Source organism: Aulostomus chinensis, chromosome 3, assembly GCF_037954235.1.
Source record: "Aulostomus chinensis isolate RoL2024-O1b breed Wild chromosome 3, RoL_Achi_v1.0, whole genome shotgun sequence".
Lineage (NCBI taxonomy): Eukaryota > Metazoa > Chordata > Actinopteri > Syngnathiformes > Aulostomidae > Aulostomus > Aulostomus chinensis.
The window spans coordinates 21,878,714-21,891,760 of NC_141322.1; the positions used below are offsets into that span (position 1 = coordinate 21,878,714).

The 13,047-nt window shown below is 41.5% G+C and overlaps 1 protein-coding gene across 4 annotated transcripts; it reads right to left on the bottom strand.

The window, feature by feature from the left end:
* Positions 1–567: 567 nt before the first annotated feature.
* odad1 (outer dynein arm docking complex subunit 1) lies at positions 568–11,700 on the bottom strand. Of its 4 annotated transcripts, XM_086199693.1 has the most exons (17): positions 11,660–11,700; positions 10,823–10,904; positions 10,639–10,735; positions 10,372–10,561; positions 10,157–10,282; positions 9,929–10,042; positions 9,671–9,738; positions 9,417–9,598; positions 8,750–8,884; positions 8,388–8,470; positions 7,947–8,115; positions 7,667–7,830; positions 7,480–7,583; positions 6,741–6,831; positions 6,066–6,654; positions 3,336–3,441; positions 570–3,016 (listed from the first exon to the last, which is right to left on the bottom strand). In XM_086199693.1, exons 2-15 carry the CDS (start codon positions 10,881–10,883, stop codon positions 6,577–6,579), a joined length of 1,662 nt encoding a protein of 553 aa, XP_086055819.1. In that variant the 5' UTR covers positions 10,884–10,904; positions 11,660–11,700; the 3' UTR covers positions 570–3,016; positions 3,336–3,441; positions 6,066–6,576. The 4 variants fall into 4 exon arrangements, with proteins under 4 accessions (XP_086055818.1, XP_086055819.1, XP_086055817.1 ...); XM_086199691.1 differs by lacking the exon at positions 11,660–11,700 and having other exon boundaries at positions 580–1,663; positions 10,817–11,099; XM_086199692.1 differs by lacking the exon at positions 11,660–11,700 and having other exon boundaries at positions 568–3,441; positions 6,566–6,654; positions 10,817–11,099.
* Between the last annotated feature and the right edge of the window lie 1,347 nt (positions 11,701–13,047).

Consider the following 13,047-nt stretch of genomic DNA (forward strand, 5'->3'; position numbering starts at 1 on the left):
TTCAGAAATACTACTGTTTAAGATGTTGATCAATGAGTATTTCTGACTCTGTAAAATAAATACATAAGGAATATTCTATAAAAAGTTACAAAAGCAAAGTTGGTTAATAGCTTTTCTGTTACACAAATTAATTACGCAGATGAATTTTTAGTGATGTAACAAATTACTTTTATAAATGTTATTTAGATTAAAGATAAATAAAAATTCATACCAGTGTGGTACGGTGGTGCAGTGGTCAGCACTGTTGCCTCACAGCAAGAAGGTTCCAGGTTCAAGCCCCGGCTCAGGCACAGGATCTTTCTGTGTGAGTCTGCATGTTCTCCCTGTTCCTGTGTGGGTTCTCTCTGGTACTCCAGCTTCCTCCCACAGTCCAAGGACATCAAGAGGGGACGAGGCTGATTGATACTCTAAATTGACCGTAGGTGTGGCTGTGTGTGTGAATGGTTGTCTGTCTGTCTGTGTTGGTGCTGTGATGGACTGGTGACCCGTCCAGGGTGAACCTTGCCTCTCGCCCGTAGCTGCTGGGATGGGCTCCGCCCCCCCCCCCCCCCCCCATGACCCTTAACAGGATAAGCAGTAGAAAATGGATGGATGGATGGAATTCATACCTTCATTCATCACATGTATTTTCCTTGAATTATTATGATCATTTTATTAAATTTCTTTCCTTTTTTTTTAACCCGTTTAAATGATTGGAAAGATTGAACAAGCCAGGGGAAAAAAGGCAGTAGAAATACATGTGTGACAGTTTAGACACAGGATGAATATAAGAATAATCAACTTCAAAAAAAATTGAGTAAAAACACATTTTCCATTTGTTTGCAGTAATAAGACAAAAAAGAATGGTTTTTGAGTTTATATAAACATAAAATGTAAAACAAACTTCTCGGTGGTACAGTGCCAGGAGATGATGACATCCAGGAGGCTCTGGATATTGTTGCTGCTGCCATTCCTCTTCCATGTTGCATGGATTATTGCTTTGAGGATTTGGAAAATGCGAGTGCCTGTGTTTTCAACTGCTGCAAGACCTTAAGGCTTAGTACAGTCGGATTTCAACCATTAACTCAAGCTGGTTTAAATCAGAGGGTGCAGGGCGTTCTGATAAAGGTGTAGCTGAAGACCGTTGCTCTGGGAATGTTAAAAAAGGATCACATTTGAAAATGGTGTATAAAAAAACAGAGCTGGGATCAGTAACATGAATCACTGGTGTGTTTCCAGTACAGTATATGTGGAGGTTTCAGGGTCTTACGTGTTGCTCGCTGGCACACTGGTTGTACTTACTGAGACACATGAATGCAGCCATGCTGTTGTTAATGTTATTAGTTACACCTGTGCTTCTCCTGCTAGGACAAGTCAAATGTCTGCTGTGGAAGCGCTCTCTCGCTCCAAAGAGGAGTCTAATCCCATCTAGCGAGTAACTACCCTTCAAAGATGATTTCAGACATTCAAGAGTTTGTTTTGTGGAGGATGGTCGAAACATTTGGAGATGAGTGACAGTGAAATGCATCAACTGTAATGATGTGAAAGTTTATCTCTTATCTGACACAAGAAATGTGTTCTTAGGTAGCTGAAATCTTGAGAAACTCCACACTACAGTAGATTCCATACCTATGGGGGCCTCTCTCTCTGGAGGGTAAAGAGACCACAGAGCTGGGAGGGGCCACTGCAGGGGACGAACACACCTGGGTTACACTTATGACTCTGACACCACAAAAAACACGCTCAAAAATTAAATGACAAATAAAGATGAGTAAATGTATTTTTAAAAGTACAGAAGCCAAGATTCATATAATTGGTGGAGCAGAGATCTTTACGCCATCATTTTTATACAAAGGGTGGTTTAACATCCCTGGATTTTCAGATATAACCAAGTCTAATATTAATCAAAACAAAATGTTTAAATTCAAACTGAAAGAGGAAACCTTTTTTTTTTTTTTAAAACATTACTCTTGAAAAATGGGTAGATTTGTCATTCCTTAAGCAATTTAACCATCTTCAAGAGGGTAATTTATGTTTCATCTTATCTTTTACAACTGTCTGTAAATTCAGTTAGGTAATCTAATTATTTGAATGTCTGTTAAACAGAATCTGGGATAAAACTGCCAGCTTTGTTTATTGTGCAGTGATAACCTGTTTTTTCTGCTCCAAAAATAAGGACAATTTGATTGTGGAGTTTTTTTTTGTTTGTTTGTTTGTTTTAACAATTGATGATTTAACTCAAGCAACAAAAGGAAATATTTGCATATTTTCCAATATTGAATAAGTGTTGTAATGCAATAACTGAACAAACAGTGACTGAATGAACAAAAGACGGTGTTACTGAAATTAATTACTGGTAGTTGTTTTTTGGTTTTGTTTTTTTAAACCTACAATGAACCTACATCCTCTCAATGCATGGAATTATTTCACTCTGATTTACAACCCTAAAATGGAATGAATGGACAGCAACACTGTGCTTGAAAGAGCAGCGCCACTCCAGTTGAGCCTTCCTCTCTTATTTACTGCCTCTTAGCTTCCTCACCCTCGCTACTGACTTGCAAGGGAAAGTGGAAATTTCCAGTAATTCCTAGAGCTTCACCAGAATTGCTCCTCCTCCTTCTAGTTTCCCGCCTTTTACTCTACCTGCTCCTTCCTGCTGCAGCCTGGCCTGAATACCTCCTGGCCCTCTGCTGTACAGTCTGACGAGCATTTTATGAGAGGACTTTGCTCTCAGACCAACCCATGTAAACCCTTTCACACATCCATTGTTTACTGACATCTTGCTGGTTATGAACCCTGTTAAAGATATTGACTCAGTCTAGTCTCAGATATAAACTGTCGTGTCATCACCTTGAAAATATCGAGGATCTAGTTAGACTTTAAATAATCCTGATGGGTTAATTATTACATTGGCTCCTGAATGATGAACGAGGGTTGGTTTGGTATCAGAGAGCAGATGGTAAATTTGCATTTGCGTTTCTCTGGCTGATCTGAAATTCTGGTGTCTGGTTTGTTTCAGAGATGCTCCAAAACATGCCTACGATGGAAACAGAAATCAAGGATCAAGACTTTGTGATTAAAGCTTCGGTGATTTCAAAGGAGGCCTGCTTGCGGCTGAGATATGGAAAACAAGATGATATCTGTTAATGTCTTTACAGTGTGATATGCTCTGGCTATCTCTGTGCTACGTCTGTGATATCATTACTTCCTCCTATTTCAAGCCCATCATATAGCCATGTCTGTATTATCAACCCTGATGTTTGACAGAAAATCATTTTAGAAAAACTACAAATACAGCTCAGAGACAGCTGGAGTGGAGAACTTTTGAATGTGTTGATGGCATGAGGCATACTGACCTTAGGCCCATTGTGAAGCACCAACAAAGAACCATCTGCACAGCAACCAAAGCTGCAATGAGGGACTCGCACACAGGGGGATCGTAGGGGGAAGGGACATGGGGACCTGGGAAGGGGGAACAGATCAGTGATTTTTTTTTAAAAAAAATGTAAATGGACACTGTAATCAGCTGGATGATTTCTGAATTATTTCGACAGTGGTTGTAGACCAAAACAAGACCAAAACTGTTGAATAGCTCTCTCAACTGCTGGTAAAGTGGAAGAGCTTCAGGCCTAATCACTCAAGAGCACATTTCCCGTCTCCTGCATGATGAGATAAAGTCAACTGAAGCTGTTTAAGGCTAATATTTAAGTAAAACCTGGAGAAAAACATAGCCAGTATCTTATTGTTCTTGCTAGTGAAACATAGAGCATCTTCAGTACAGTATCTCAGTCAAGAAGGTTAAAGTTTTGCATGCGAATAAATGTAACTGATATCCATTTTTTATGTCAACATTGGAATGTGTTTCAAAACGGTGAAAACAAAGACAAAATGGTGAAAACAAAGACAAAATGGTGTCAGGGATATCTGTAACAATCTCAAATGTTTCTCAGGTAAGACATGAGAGTCAGGATTGCTTAGCAACAGCAGTAAAATTCTTGCAGCTTGTGTGGTAACAGAAAAACTGATCGTGCTGCCCCCTAGTGATTGACTTTTACAGGGGGGGGGGGGTGAGCTGCCACAGAAAGATCACATCTCTACCGCATGTTATACAGTGTGATACAAAAATACAATTATCTGCAAGCTGTAAAAGGGAAAAGGGCTTGAAATTATAAAGTGATATATTCTCTTCCTTGACACTGTTTGAAAATGTGTTCAGTAATTTGATTGGCTGGAAAATGCACCAAGTCTCATGGTTGCTTAGCAACACTCACAGGGAGGTGTGGGTGGGAGGGTGTAAGTGTTGGGGGGGGAAGTGTACATGAAGGGGAGGGAGCATTCTGGGTGCAGGCAGACTGACTGGGGAAATACCTGGCAAAATTCCCAAATACACAAACCAGAGAGAGAGAACGAGAGAGAGAGAGAGAGAGAGAGAGAGAGAGAAAGAGAGAGAGAGAATAAGAGAGAGAGAGAGAATGAGAGAGAGAGAATGAGAGAGAGAGAGAGAGAGAGAGAGAGAAGACGAGGGTGTTTTCTTAGACCACAGTAAGGAGATAACTGTCTGGTTGGAGATAAAGCAACATTGTGTTTTTAAGTGCTATGTTTCTACTTTAAAAACAGCAGAACATGGCTGTGGACAAGGAGGCATTTTTTTTTGAGAACTTTAGTGATATTGAAGGAAAAAAATCCACACATGAAAAGCAACTACAACTGCTTTAAAATGCATCTTAGCTGGACATGAAAAAGAAACAGTAGCAGAACAGGAACAAGAACCAGGAATAGATGACGAGGCCACAGACAAGTATTTAGAACCCATGTAGGAGTGTGTAGAAAAAATACCTGTACTGAGTCACACTGGTTAGTGTCGAACCAGAATAGCTATTTTCCAAGAAAGTGTTTGGATTTTTACTTTTAATTTATTGAAGTTGAACTGAATAACCACGCAGCATTCAGCGTTGACTCTGTTAGAACCTAAGAGAACCTAGAGAACGAGACTGCAAGGCGCAAAAGAGATGTGCAGAAAAAGAAAAGGTCGTTTAGCAAGTAGCAAGAGGAGGATAAAAGCTGAAAAATGTGCTTATATGGAGAGGAGGGGTAAAAGGAACCAGTTGGGTGGAGGGGTGGGGGGTGGGGGCTTCTGGTAGGTACAGCCTGTATAAGGAGGTGGGTCTTGGAAATGGCCGATGCAGGCGGTCTTTACAGGCAATGAGGACTCTTTGTCAGGAGCAGGAAATGAGGTTTCTGTTGTGATTAAAAGGAAGGTTTCTATGGCAATGCAGCGAGCCGTGTGCACAGAGAATTTGTTGGGAGTGGAGGGGGCTAAGTGAGAGTAGAATTTCAAAGAAAGCAGCCTCCTCCATCTCATCTCCCACCGCCACCACCCCTCTGCTTTTCCACAGTGCCCTTTTATCTCTCATAATCTGTTTTCATAGCCACACAGTTGAGACTGTAAGTGGGATTATGTTGAGCAAACCCAAGTCGCTGGTCGATCAATCATAAGGGTTTACAGCGTAGCAGTTACACATCCTCAAATCATGAATGTAACCTCATTGGAAGAAACCTTTCAATAAGCTAATTAAACCCACACGATCAGTTATTTTTAATCGACCCAGTTGTGTTTGCTTAGACGGCTACAGACCTGTCAAATATCACCCTTTTTTTTGTACTGCGCCATGAAAGAAAACGCATGATGTCGTAACCTTTAAGAGCTAAATATAGCACCACTCTTTGTTAATTGTTTCACTGAGCACAAAAAATGTTTCTTAAAATAAATATCCCATCCTGATTTTGTCTCTTGTACAGAGGAAGTTGCTGTGTGGAGCAGTGAGTGCCAGTTTGACTCCAACACAGACTGGCTCCAGGATGTTTGGATTAGATGACATTTGAAACTCCAACTGATCATCGCAAGTTTTTTTTTTGTTTTTTAAATCCTTGAACACTAAAAAACACAGACAGATGAAAAGAATACAGACGATCCTGATTTTATTGACAAGACAACGCGACAACGCAACAACACACGCTGGTTTGAATGTGTGTGAACTTGCACCGATGTTAAATATAGCAAAAAAAAAAAAAAAAGTGTTACTCACCAGAACATATTCCTATGACTCTCCACCCAACAATAATGAGTTTAAAATCAGTACATACAGTTAAGCGCCTCACCTCACTTTTGAAAACATATAATCAAGATCCCTTCATGCCAATTAGAATTACAAAAGCTTCTGCTGCCCCCAACCTTTTAGTCTGAGCATAGCAGCCAGTGTCGTGTGATGAAACTCGGCCAGTGAGTGGAGACTGTACCCAGACCAGATGGTTGGTAACATATCAAGAGGACAGCTGGTTACCAGAGTTTTAGAGAGCAAAACGAATTAGTTCCAACTAAAAGATCTGCACTAAGAGTATAACAAACCATGCCAGTGTTTCATCATAACAGGTGACACACACAACATAATTACATTGTAAATGAGTGTGTGTGTGTGTGTGTGTGTGTGCGCACGTGTGCAAGCTGCACTGTTTCAAGCTAGGCAATGTTCCAGTTGGCGGTTGTGGCCTCCACTGATCTGCCTTACAGCTCATTTGTAATATTTACAGCTCTCAAGGTCAGTGGTCTTCCTCCTGCTGACTGATCCTGGAGGATTTGGATGCAGCCTGTTGCACTGAACTCTCTTTCTTCACAACCTGTCAATCATATGAAGAAAATCAGACAACACGCTAGATTCTGATTAAGGCCTCAGTCATAAATGTTCCTTTTGTTTGGCACTAACCCCTCTCAATATTCTTCTACGAAGCTCCCTGTGTGAAAGGGGACGTTCATCTTCATCTGTGACAGGAGAGTCTTCTGCATCATAGGCCACACTGAGAGAAATACACGCGTTTCGCTGCATGTCAGAGATAGTTGCCATTCTTTTCTTGCAAGTCCACATCAAGTCTCCAGTCTTTGGTCACTTCCAGTCATTATTCCTTAGAGTTACTAGTAGCTGATTATCTGGATGATCTTTATTTACTTGTTTTTGTAAAGATAAGCTTCATTTCTTTCAAAAGAATTGCAAGAACATGAAAGTATAACAAGTGACTGTACTTTCACAGCAAATAACTGCAATAAATTTTTTTTTTTTTTTAAAAAAAGGGTCTTTGGTCTCAAGTCCAAGTCAAACTCAAGCCTGTTGCTCTTTCGCCCACCTTAGTAGTTATGGCAACTCCCCCAACTCTGTCATTTTTTGCATTTGACGTTAGCTAGCAGCTGGTGGGAACATGGATGAATCATGGTTGTCATGGCAAAGACAGCAGTAGAAAACACAGACTTTTCACAAATATTCAGCCAACATCAACTTGGTCAAGTTATCATCCCACAAATCCAGTTGCTAGCCAACACAAAGCTGATTCAATGTTAAACATGTTTGCTAACGCTGTTAACTCTCACATTACCATGAGACTGAGCAGTATGGAGGCCTTCTCAGCTGTATGTATAGAATTAATCAAAGCATTAACTGATAGAGGGCAAACCTGTTGACTGCAGGTGGCATGTTCGCATTCTCCTGAAGCATTTCTGGATTTTGACCGAAGAGGAACTTGGTTAGATCTTTTGGGTTGTAATCCTTTTCCAAGTCCTGTAAGAGTCAGACAGACATTTTTAGAAATAGACTGGGATGTAACCCGGAGCAATGAGCAGAGCCACGGGTTGACAGGTTACCTTGTAATCGAGGAAAGCTTTTATGGTGAGGAGCTCGTTGGTCTTCTTCTCCACCAAACCCAGGTAGGACATGATGTTGTTGTTGCTGATCCCTGAAGAGGAGCCTAGCATGTCCTCTAACACTGAGCTGTCACACTCTACTTTACAGAAGATTCTGCTCACTCCTGTGAGATGAAATGAAAAACAATCAGGACTACTTTTGAACTGCTTTTCTCTGTACTACAAATATCTAGCTAAAGCTGGTACATGAGTATTTCAGAACAAAAGATGCATTTGAAACCTATCTTGATCTGGTCCAGGATTTTGCTCATGGCGCTGGCTTGGTTTTCATATTCCTCAGTTTGGATATCAGTTTCCTTTTGTTGCTTTTCAGTCTCTCTCAGTGAGGATTGATGATCTTGCTCCTGCTGCAATGCTCGTGCCCGGAATTGCTCCATCTCTGCTTGTATCTGCGTGTTCATACATTTCAGTAAAAACAGGTAACAAACTGTCAGGTCCTCCAATGTAATTTACATGGCGTTAAAGGACCAGTTTGTAAAATCTGGAGACATCTAGTGGTGAACATGTAGACTGCAACCCATCATCTCCCTTTCCAAGAGCATCAGAAGGTTGTCTGCAAGTTCACGGGCATTTTATCTTACATTTGTCAAAATTTGGTGCCCCAAATTGTTATATATGTGTACAAAGACTATAAAAAAATAGATGATGTGAATAAACTAACCTGGCTGATATGATCCTTTAGTGCCTCTGCTTCATTGTTTTGCTCATTTACAAAATTGAAGAGTGCAAAGTTCCGGTCTTCAACTGCACAGTGAAACAGGAATACATCAGTAAGACACATCTGCATCCGCTCACCTGATGCCAATGTTCATCACCTTATTTAACAGCAACGTCTCGTCAATGCAACAAAGTGTAAACCACAAATACACATTTTTGTTAACCTCAAAGAAACTAGGACATTTATTTCTGCAGTCACATGTAGATGAATGTATCTAATTACAGCCTAAAATAAAATGGTGTTGAAACTGGGCTTAAGAAACAGCAAAATAAGAGGCATTCTTAGGTGTGAGGCTGACAACGTACGCTGGATGAACCTTGTGATCAGCATGTCCAAGTTGTCTTCTCCTGTCACAGACTGAATCCTCTCTAACACCTCCTCTAAAGCGTCCAGCGACTCTTCACCTAAGTCCATCCTCCTCTGCTCCTTCAGGTCTGACACTGGGACATACAAAAAAAAAAACAAAAAAAAACCAAAACCAAAACCCCAAAGCAAAATACATAGTTCATTATCACGATTAATTTGAGCTGCTGTATTTATTACCTCTGCTGAGCGGGTCATGTGATCACCGACATTGTTTTTTTCTGTCAGTTAGCTAATTTAATAAGCTGTGGATGGATTTGAAGAGATTCAATTGGATGATGTACAGCAAGGATTTTGGAAGTGATCCTTAAACCGATCTGATGGCATCATAGATGGATTTTGACGCCGTGACAGAGGTGCGTGCTGTCCAAGTGCCCTCTAGTTACCAACTTGTTGCTCAGTATTCAAATACATCTCCTTCTTGCGACATATCTGACAACGCTGACAATGCTAAAATAAACATCACGGATTTTTACTTCCACATCAGTGGATCATATAAGCAGATATATTTTAGACACAAATGGGTGGATTTTGATGAACTTTGGTGGAAAGGTAGGGAATATTACAAGTGACTCTATCTGTACAGAAAAGTTAGATCAGAGGGCTTACACTGTTTCTGTGCCATCTCCTGCTCGTCATCCTGGCTGACCCTGCATTTGGTGGTCATGAACTCTTTCAGGCTACACTCGTGTGCAATAACCCTCTCCAGCTCTTTCATCTCAGCATTGTACTGGGCAAGGTCCTTCTCTCCCTTCTCTCTCATCATGGCCATCTTGGACTGAGCCTCGACCCTGACGCACAAAATAATACACGTATGAGTGGTGTATCATGGAGATTCATTCAACATCATACAACTATCTGACCTGGTGTCGTAGGCAGCAGTTGACAGATTGATGACCTCCCCGATCTGCTTTCGGACCTCTTGGAGTTCCTATAGCACACACACACACACACACACACACACACACACACACACACACACACACACACACACACACACACAAAAGACAGCTGCTGGTTTGTTGTGTTAAAACAAACAAACAAACAAATATGCAAGGCCAAGTTTAAGACAGCAAAAACTATGTTCTGGGTCTATACTGTGAATGATCTGTGACACTGACCTTGTCCAGTCTGTTATGTAAATTCTGGAAACGCGAACGTTCAATTTGAAGAGTCTTCAACTCTTCTCTTAGATGAGCATTTTTAGTCAGCTGCTCATTGAATCGTGTCAAAGCCTGATGAGAACAATTGGGAAGCAACTTCAGAATATGTGAATATAGGCCCTAATCACTCAGTACAGCATTTATAGAGCTCTGTGCTTCTTGATATTACCTCATATTGATACTCACTCTGTCCAGTTTGTATTCCAAGGTGCGTATGGCTTTCTGTTTCCTCCATACTTCAGACCTTTGTGAGTCACCTGTTCTGACCCTCTCTTTTCTCTCCTCTTTCAGCTTCATCTCCATGTTTGAGATCTGCCATTATGACAGATATGACATATGTTGAATATGAAAACATGAAGTGACACTAAAATGAGAAGCACAGGGAGTAAACATGACCTAACCTCTTTCTCAAGCTCCTTGTGACGCGCCTTCTCTTTCTTCAGCTCCTCCTCAAGCTTGTCTTTTTGCTCCAATAGAGCATGAAGACGCCGGGCATCCTCTCTGTCCTGCAGCTGGCGGGACAAACTCTGACTTGCAGCAAGGGTTTGCTGCAGCTCCTCTTGTTCCTTCTGCAACTTTGCTATCTCCTGCCTACACCGATATCATAAACAACACCCAGTTAGTCTTTTAGAACCACAAACCCTGTTGACAAAGTAGGTCTCTCTCACTGTTGTTTGCGAATCTGCTCCCTGGCCTGAAGACTGTAGGCGTGCCGATCTCCTTCCATGATTCTGAACTGTCTCTGCAGTTTAGCGATCTCTGACTCTGTTTCGGGAATATATACGTATGACATGAGAACACAACACAGAAAACACATAACACCCATAACAATATCATCAATATTACCCGAACCCTCATTGTCCATCTCGCTGCTGTCTGAACGGGCACTTCTGACTGATCTCCCTCGGGGCATGGTGAGACTGGGCTCCACCAGCTAAAAAAAAATCGATTCAAAAATGGTTTCAATGTTTACAGAAAATTTAGGAAATAATAACAGTGGAAATGGTGTGGGTGGTGTAAACTGCAAAGCTTGCAGCTACTTTAGACTTTTAAGGGTAATCTCTCCTTGTAAAAGCACGAGTTAAAACCCCAAGACGGACTCCACTCAGCAAAGGCGCTCGAGTTGTTCGCAACTGTTGCTAGGTAGTAAAACTTGAGACAAATACCCCCGAGTTTACCTCGCAGGCAGTAGTGACGTCAGCGCAGTACTTGAAGGCAAGAGGCTATGAGGTAGGCCTCCACTGCCAATCGTGATAATTAAGGTATTTAAGTTAAAGTATTTAATAAGGTCATCTAATATTGCACTGTTATACCTGTAACGTGAACATTTATTTTGAAAGTTTCTCCCTGTGTCTTATTGTTTTCTCCTCCCGGTATTATTTAGCCTATTAAAAAAGGTTTTTATTCACGATAAATAAAGAGAAGACATAATTAGCAAACATAGTGATAATTATATAGTAGTTAGTTAGGCTACAGATGTGCAGTGTATTAAGTCCACATGGTAAAATTTTGCTCCAGATATGCTTGAGATGTCTATAAATCAACGTTGATTAGACGTCTATAAATCGATGTCTATTAGACGTCTATAAATATACGTATATTAGCGGTTATTTTAACGTCTATGTTGAGGTAGGACATGATATATGTACGACTGCTTTTGTAATGTGATTGACAATTTTTTGTAGTTACCACTTGGATCCCACTAGGGGTCACTGTCGAGGGTGTCTTTTGCCTTGATGAGTGACAATAAAAAGACGGTTGTTCCCCTCAGAGCTCGAGTGGGGGCGATTAGTACGATCAATGTTCTCTCTAAACTGCGCGCTGACGCAATCGCGCACCGCTCGCACATTCTCAGCGCACAAGAAAATCGATGCAGCGCGACTTGGTGAGTGACAGGTGTCCAGCCAATGATATGATACGGTTCACTTAGGCTATGCAGCCAATCATAGCTTTGACGGTGCTTTTGTATGTGCCCTGCCCACACGTGCCGTGGCACCGACTTACCTGCTTCTTGTCAGCTAATCACGCTTGCAAAGCACAGTCACGTTCTGCTGTGTCCCAGGCCCTCATTTCCTGCCCTCAAGTCCTCGCACCTGTTTGTTGTATTCTGATTAGTTCTGTTTCTCCTGCCAGTCTCTCTCTCTCTCTGATGGACTGTGATGTTTTGCCATTTAGCTCGAGGTTTCTTCCCTGGGGTAGCACGGTGGTGCAATGGTTAGCACTGCTACCTCACAGCAAGAAGTTTCAGGGTTCGAGTAAGGGATCTTTCTGTGTGAGTCTGCATGTTCTCCCTGTGCCTGCATGGGTTCTCTCTAGGTACTCCGGCTTTCAGTCCAAGGGCACGCCACTGGTGACGAGGCTAATTGATACTCTAAATCAGGGGTATAAACTGTCAATCCAGTAAAGGGCCGTGTGGCTGCAGGTTTTCATTCCAACCAAGCAAAAGCAACACCTGACCCAATAAATGAGCTGTGTGGACACAGCTTGATTGATTTAAGTAGATTCAGGTGTTGTTTTTGCTTGGTTGGAATGAAAACCTGCAGCCACACGGCCCTTTACTGGATCAGTTTGACACCCGTGCTCTAAATTGACCGTAGGTGTGGCTGTGAGTGTGAATGGTTGTCTATCTACGTGTGTTGGCCCTGCCATGGCCTGGCGACCTGTCCAGGGTGAACCCAGCCTCACGTCCGAAGGCTGCTGGACAGGCTCTCCCCCCCCATGATTTTAGATTGACATTTATAAAAGCCCTCACAGTGTAGCCCATGTGATTGAATTAATGTAGAACAACAGGCTTCCAGTGTGTGTCCATTCAACAACACTCCAGATCACAGTTAAAATAGTTTCTGTCAAGCAGGTTAAATAAAAAACGGAATGTTATCCTAAAGATAAAAGATGGATTTATTGCTGTCATATATGTAACCCGTAAGTAATTTTAATGCTTTTACTGACCGGTGAATGCTGCTGTTGATGACCATTTAAATGTTGTGATAGGGTACATGCAGCCATAACCATTAAAGACAGACACATATGCTTTATTTGGCATACGTGTTACAGTGTGTCTTCCAAATGTGTTGTTT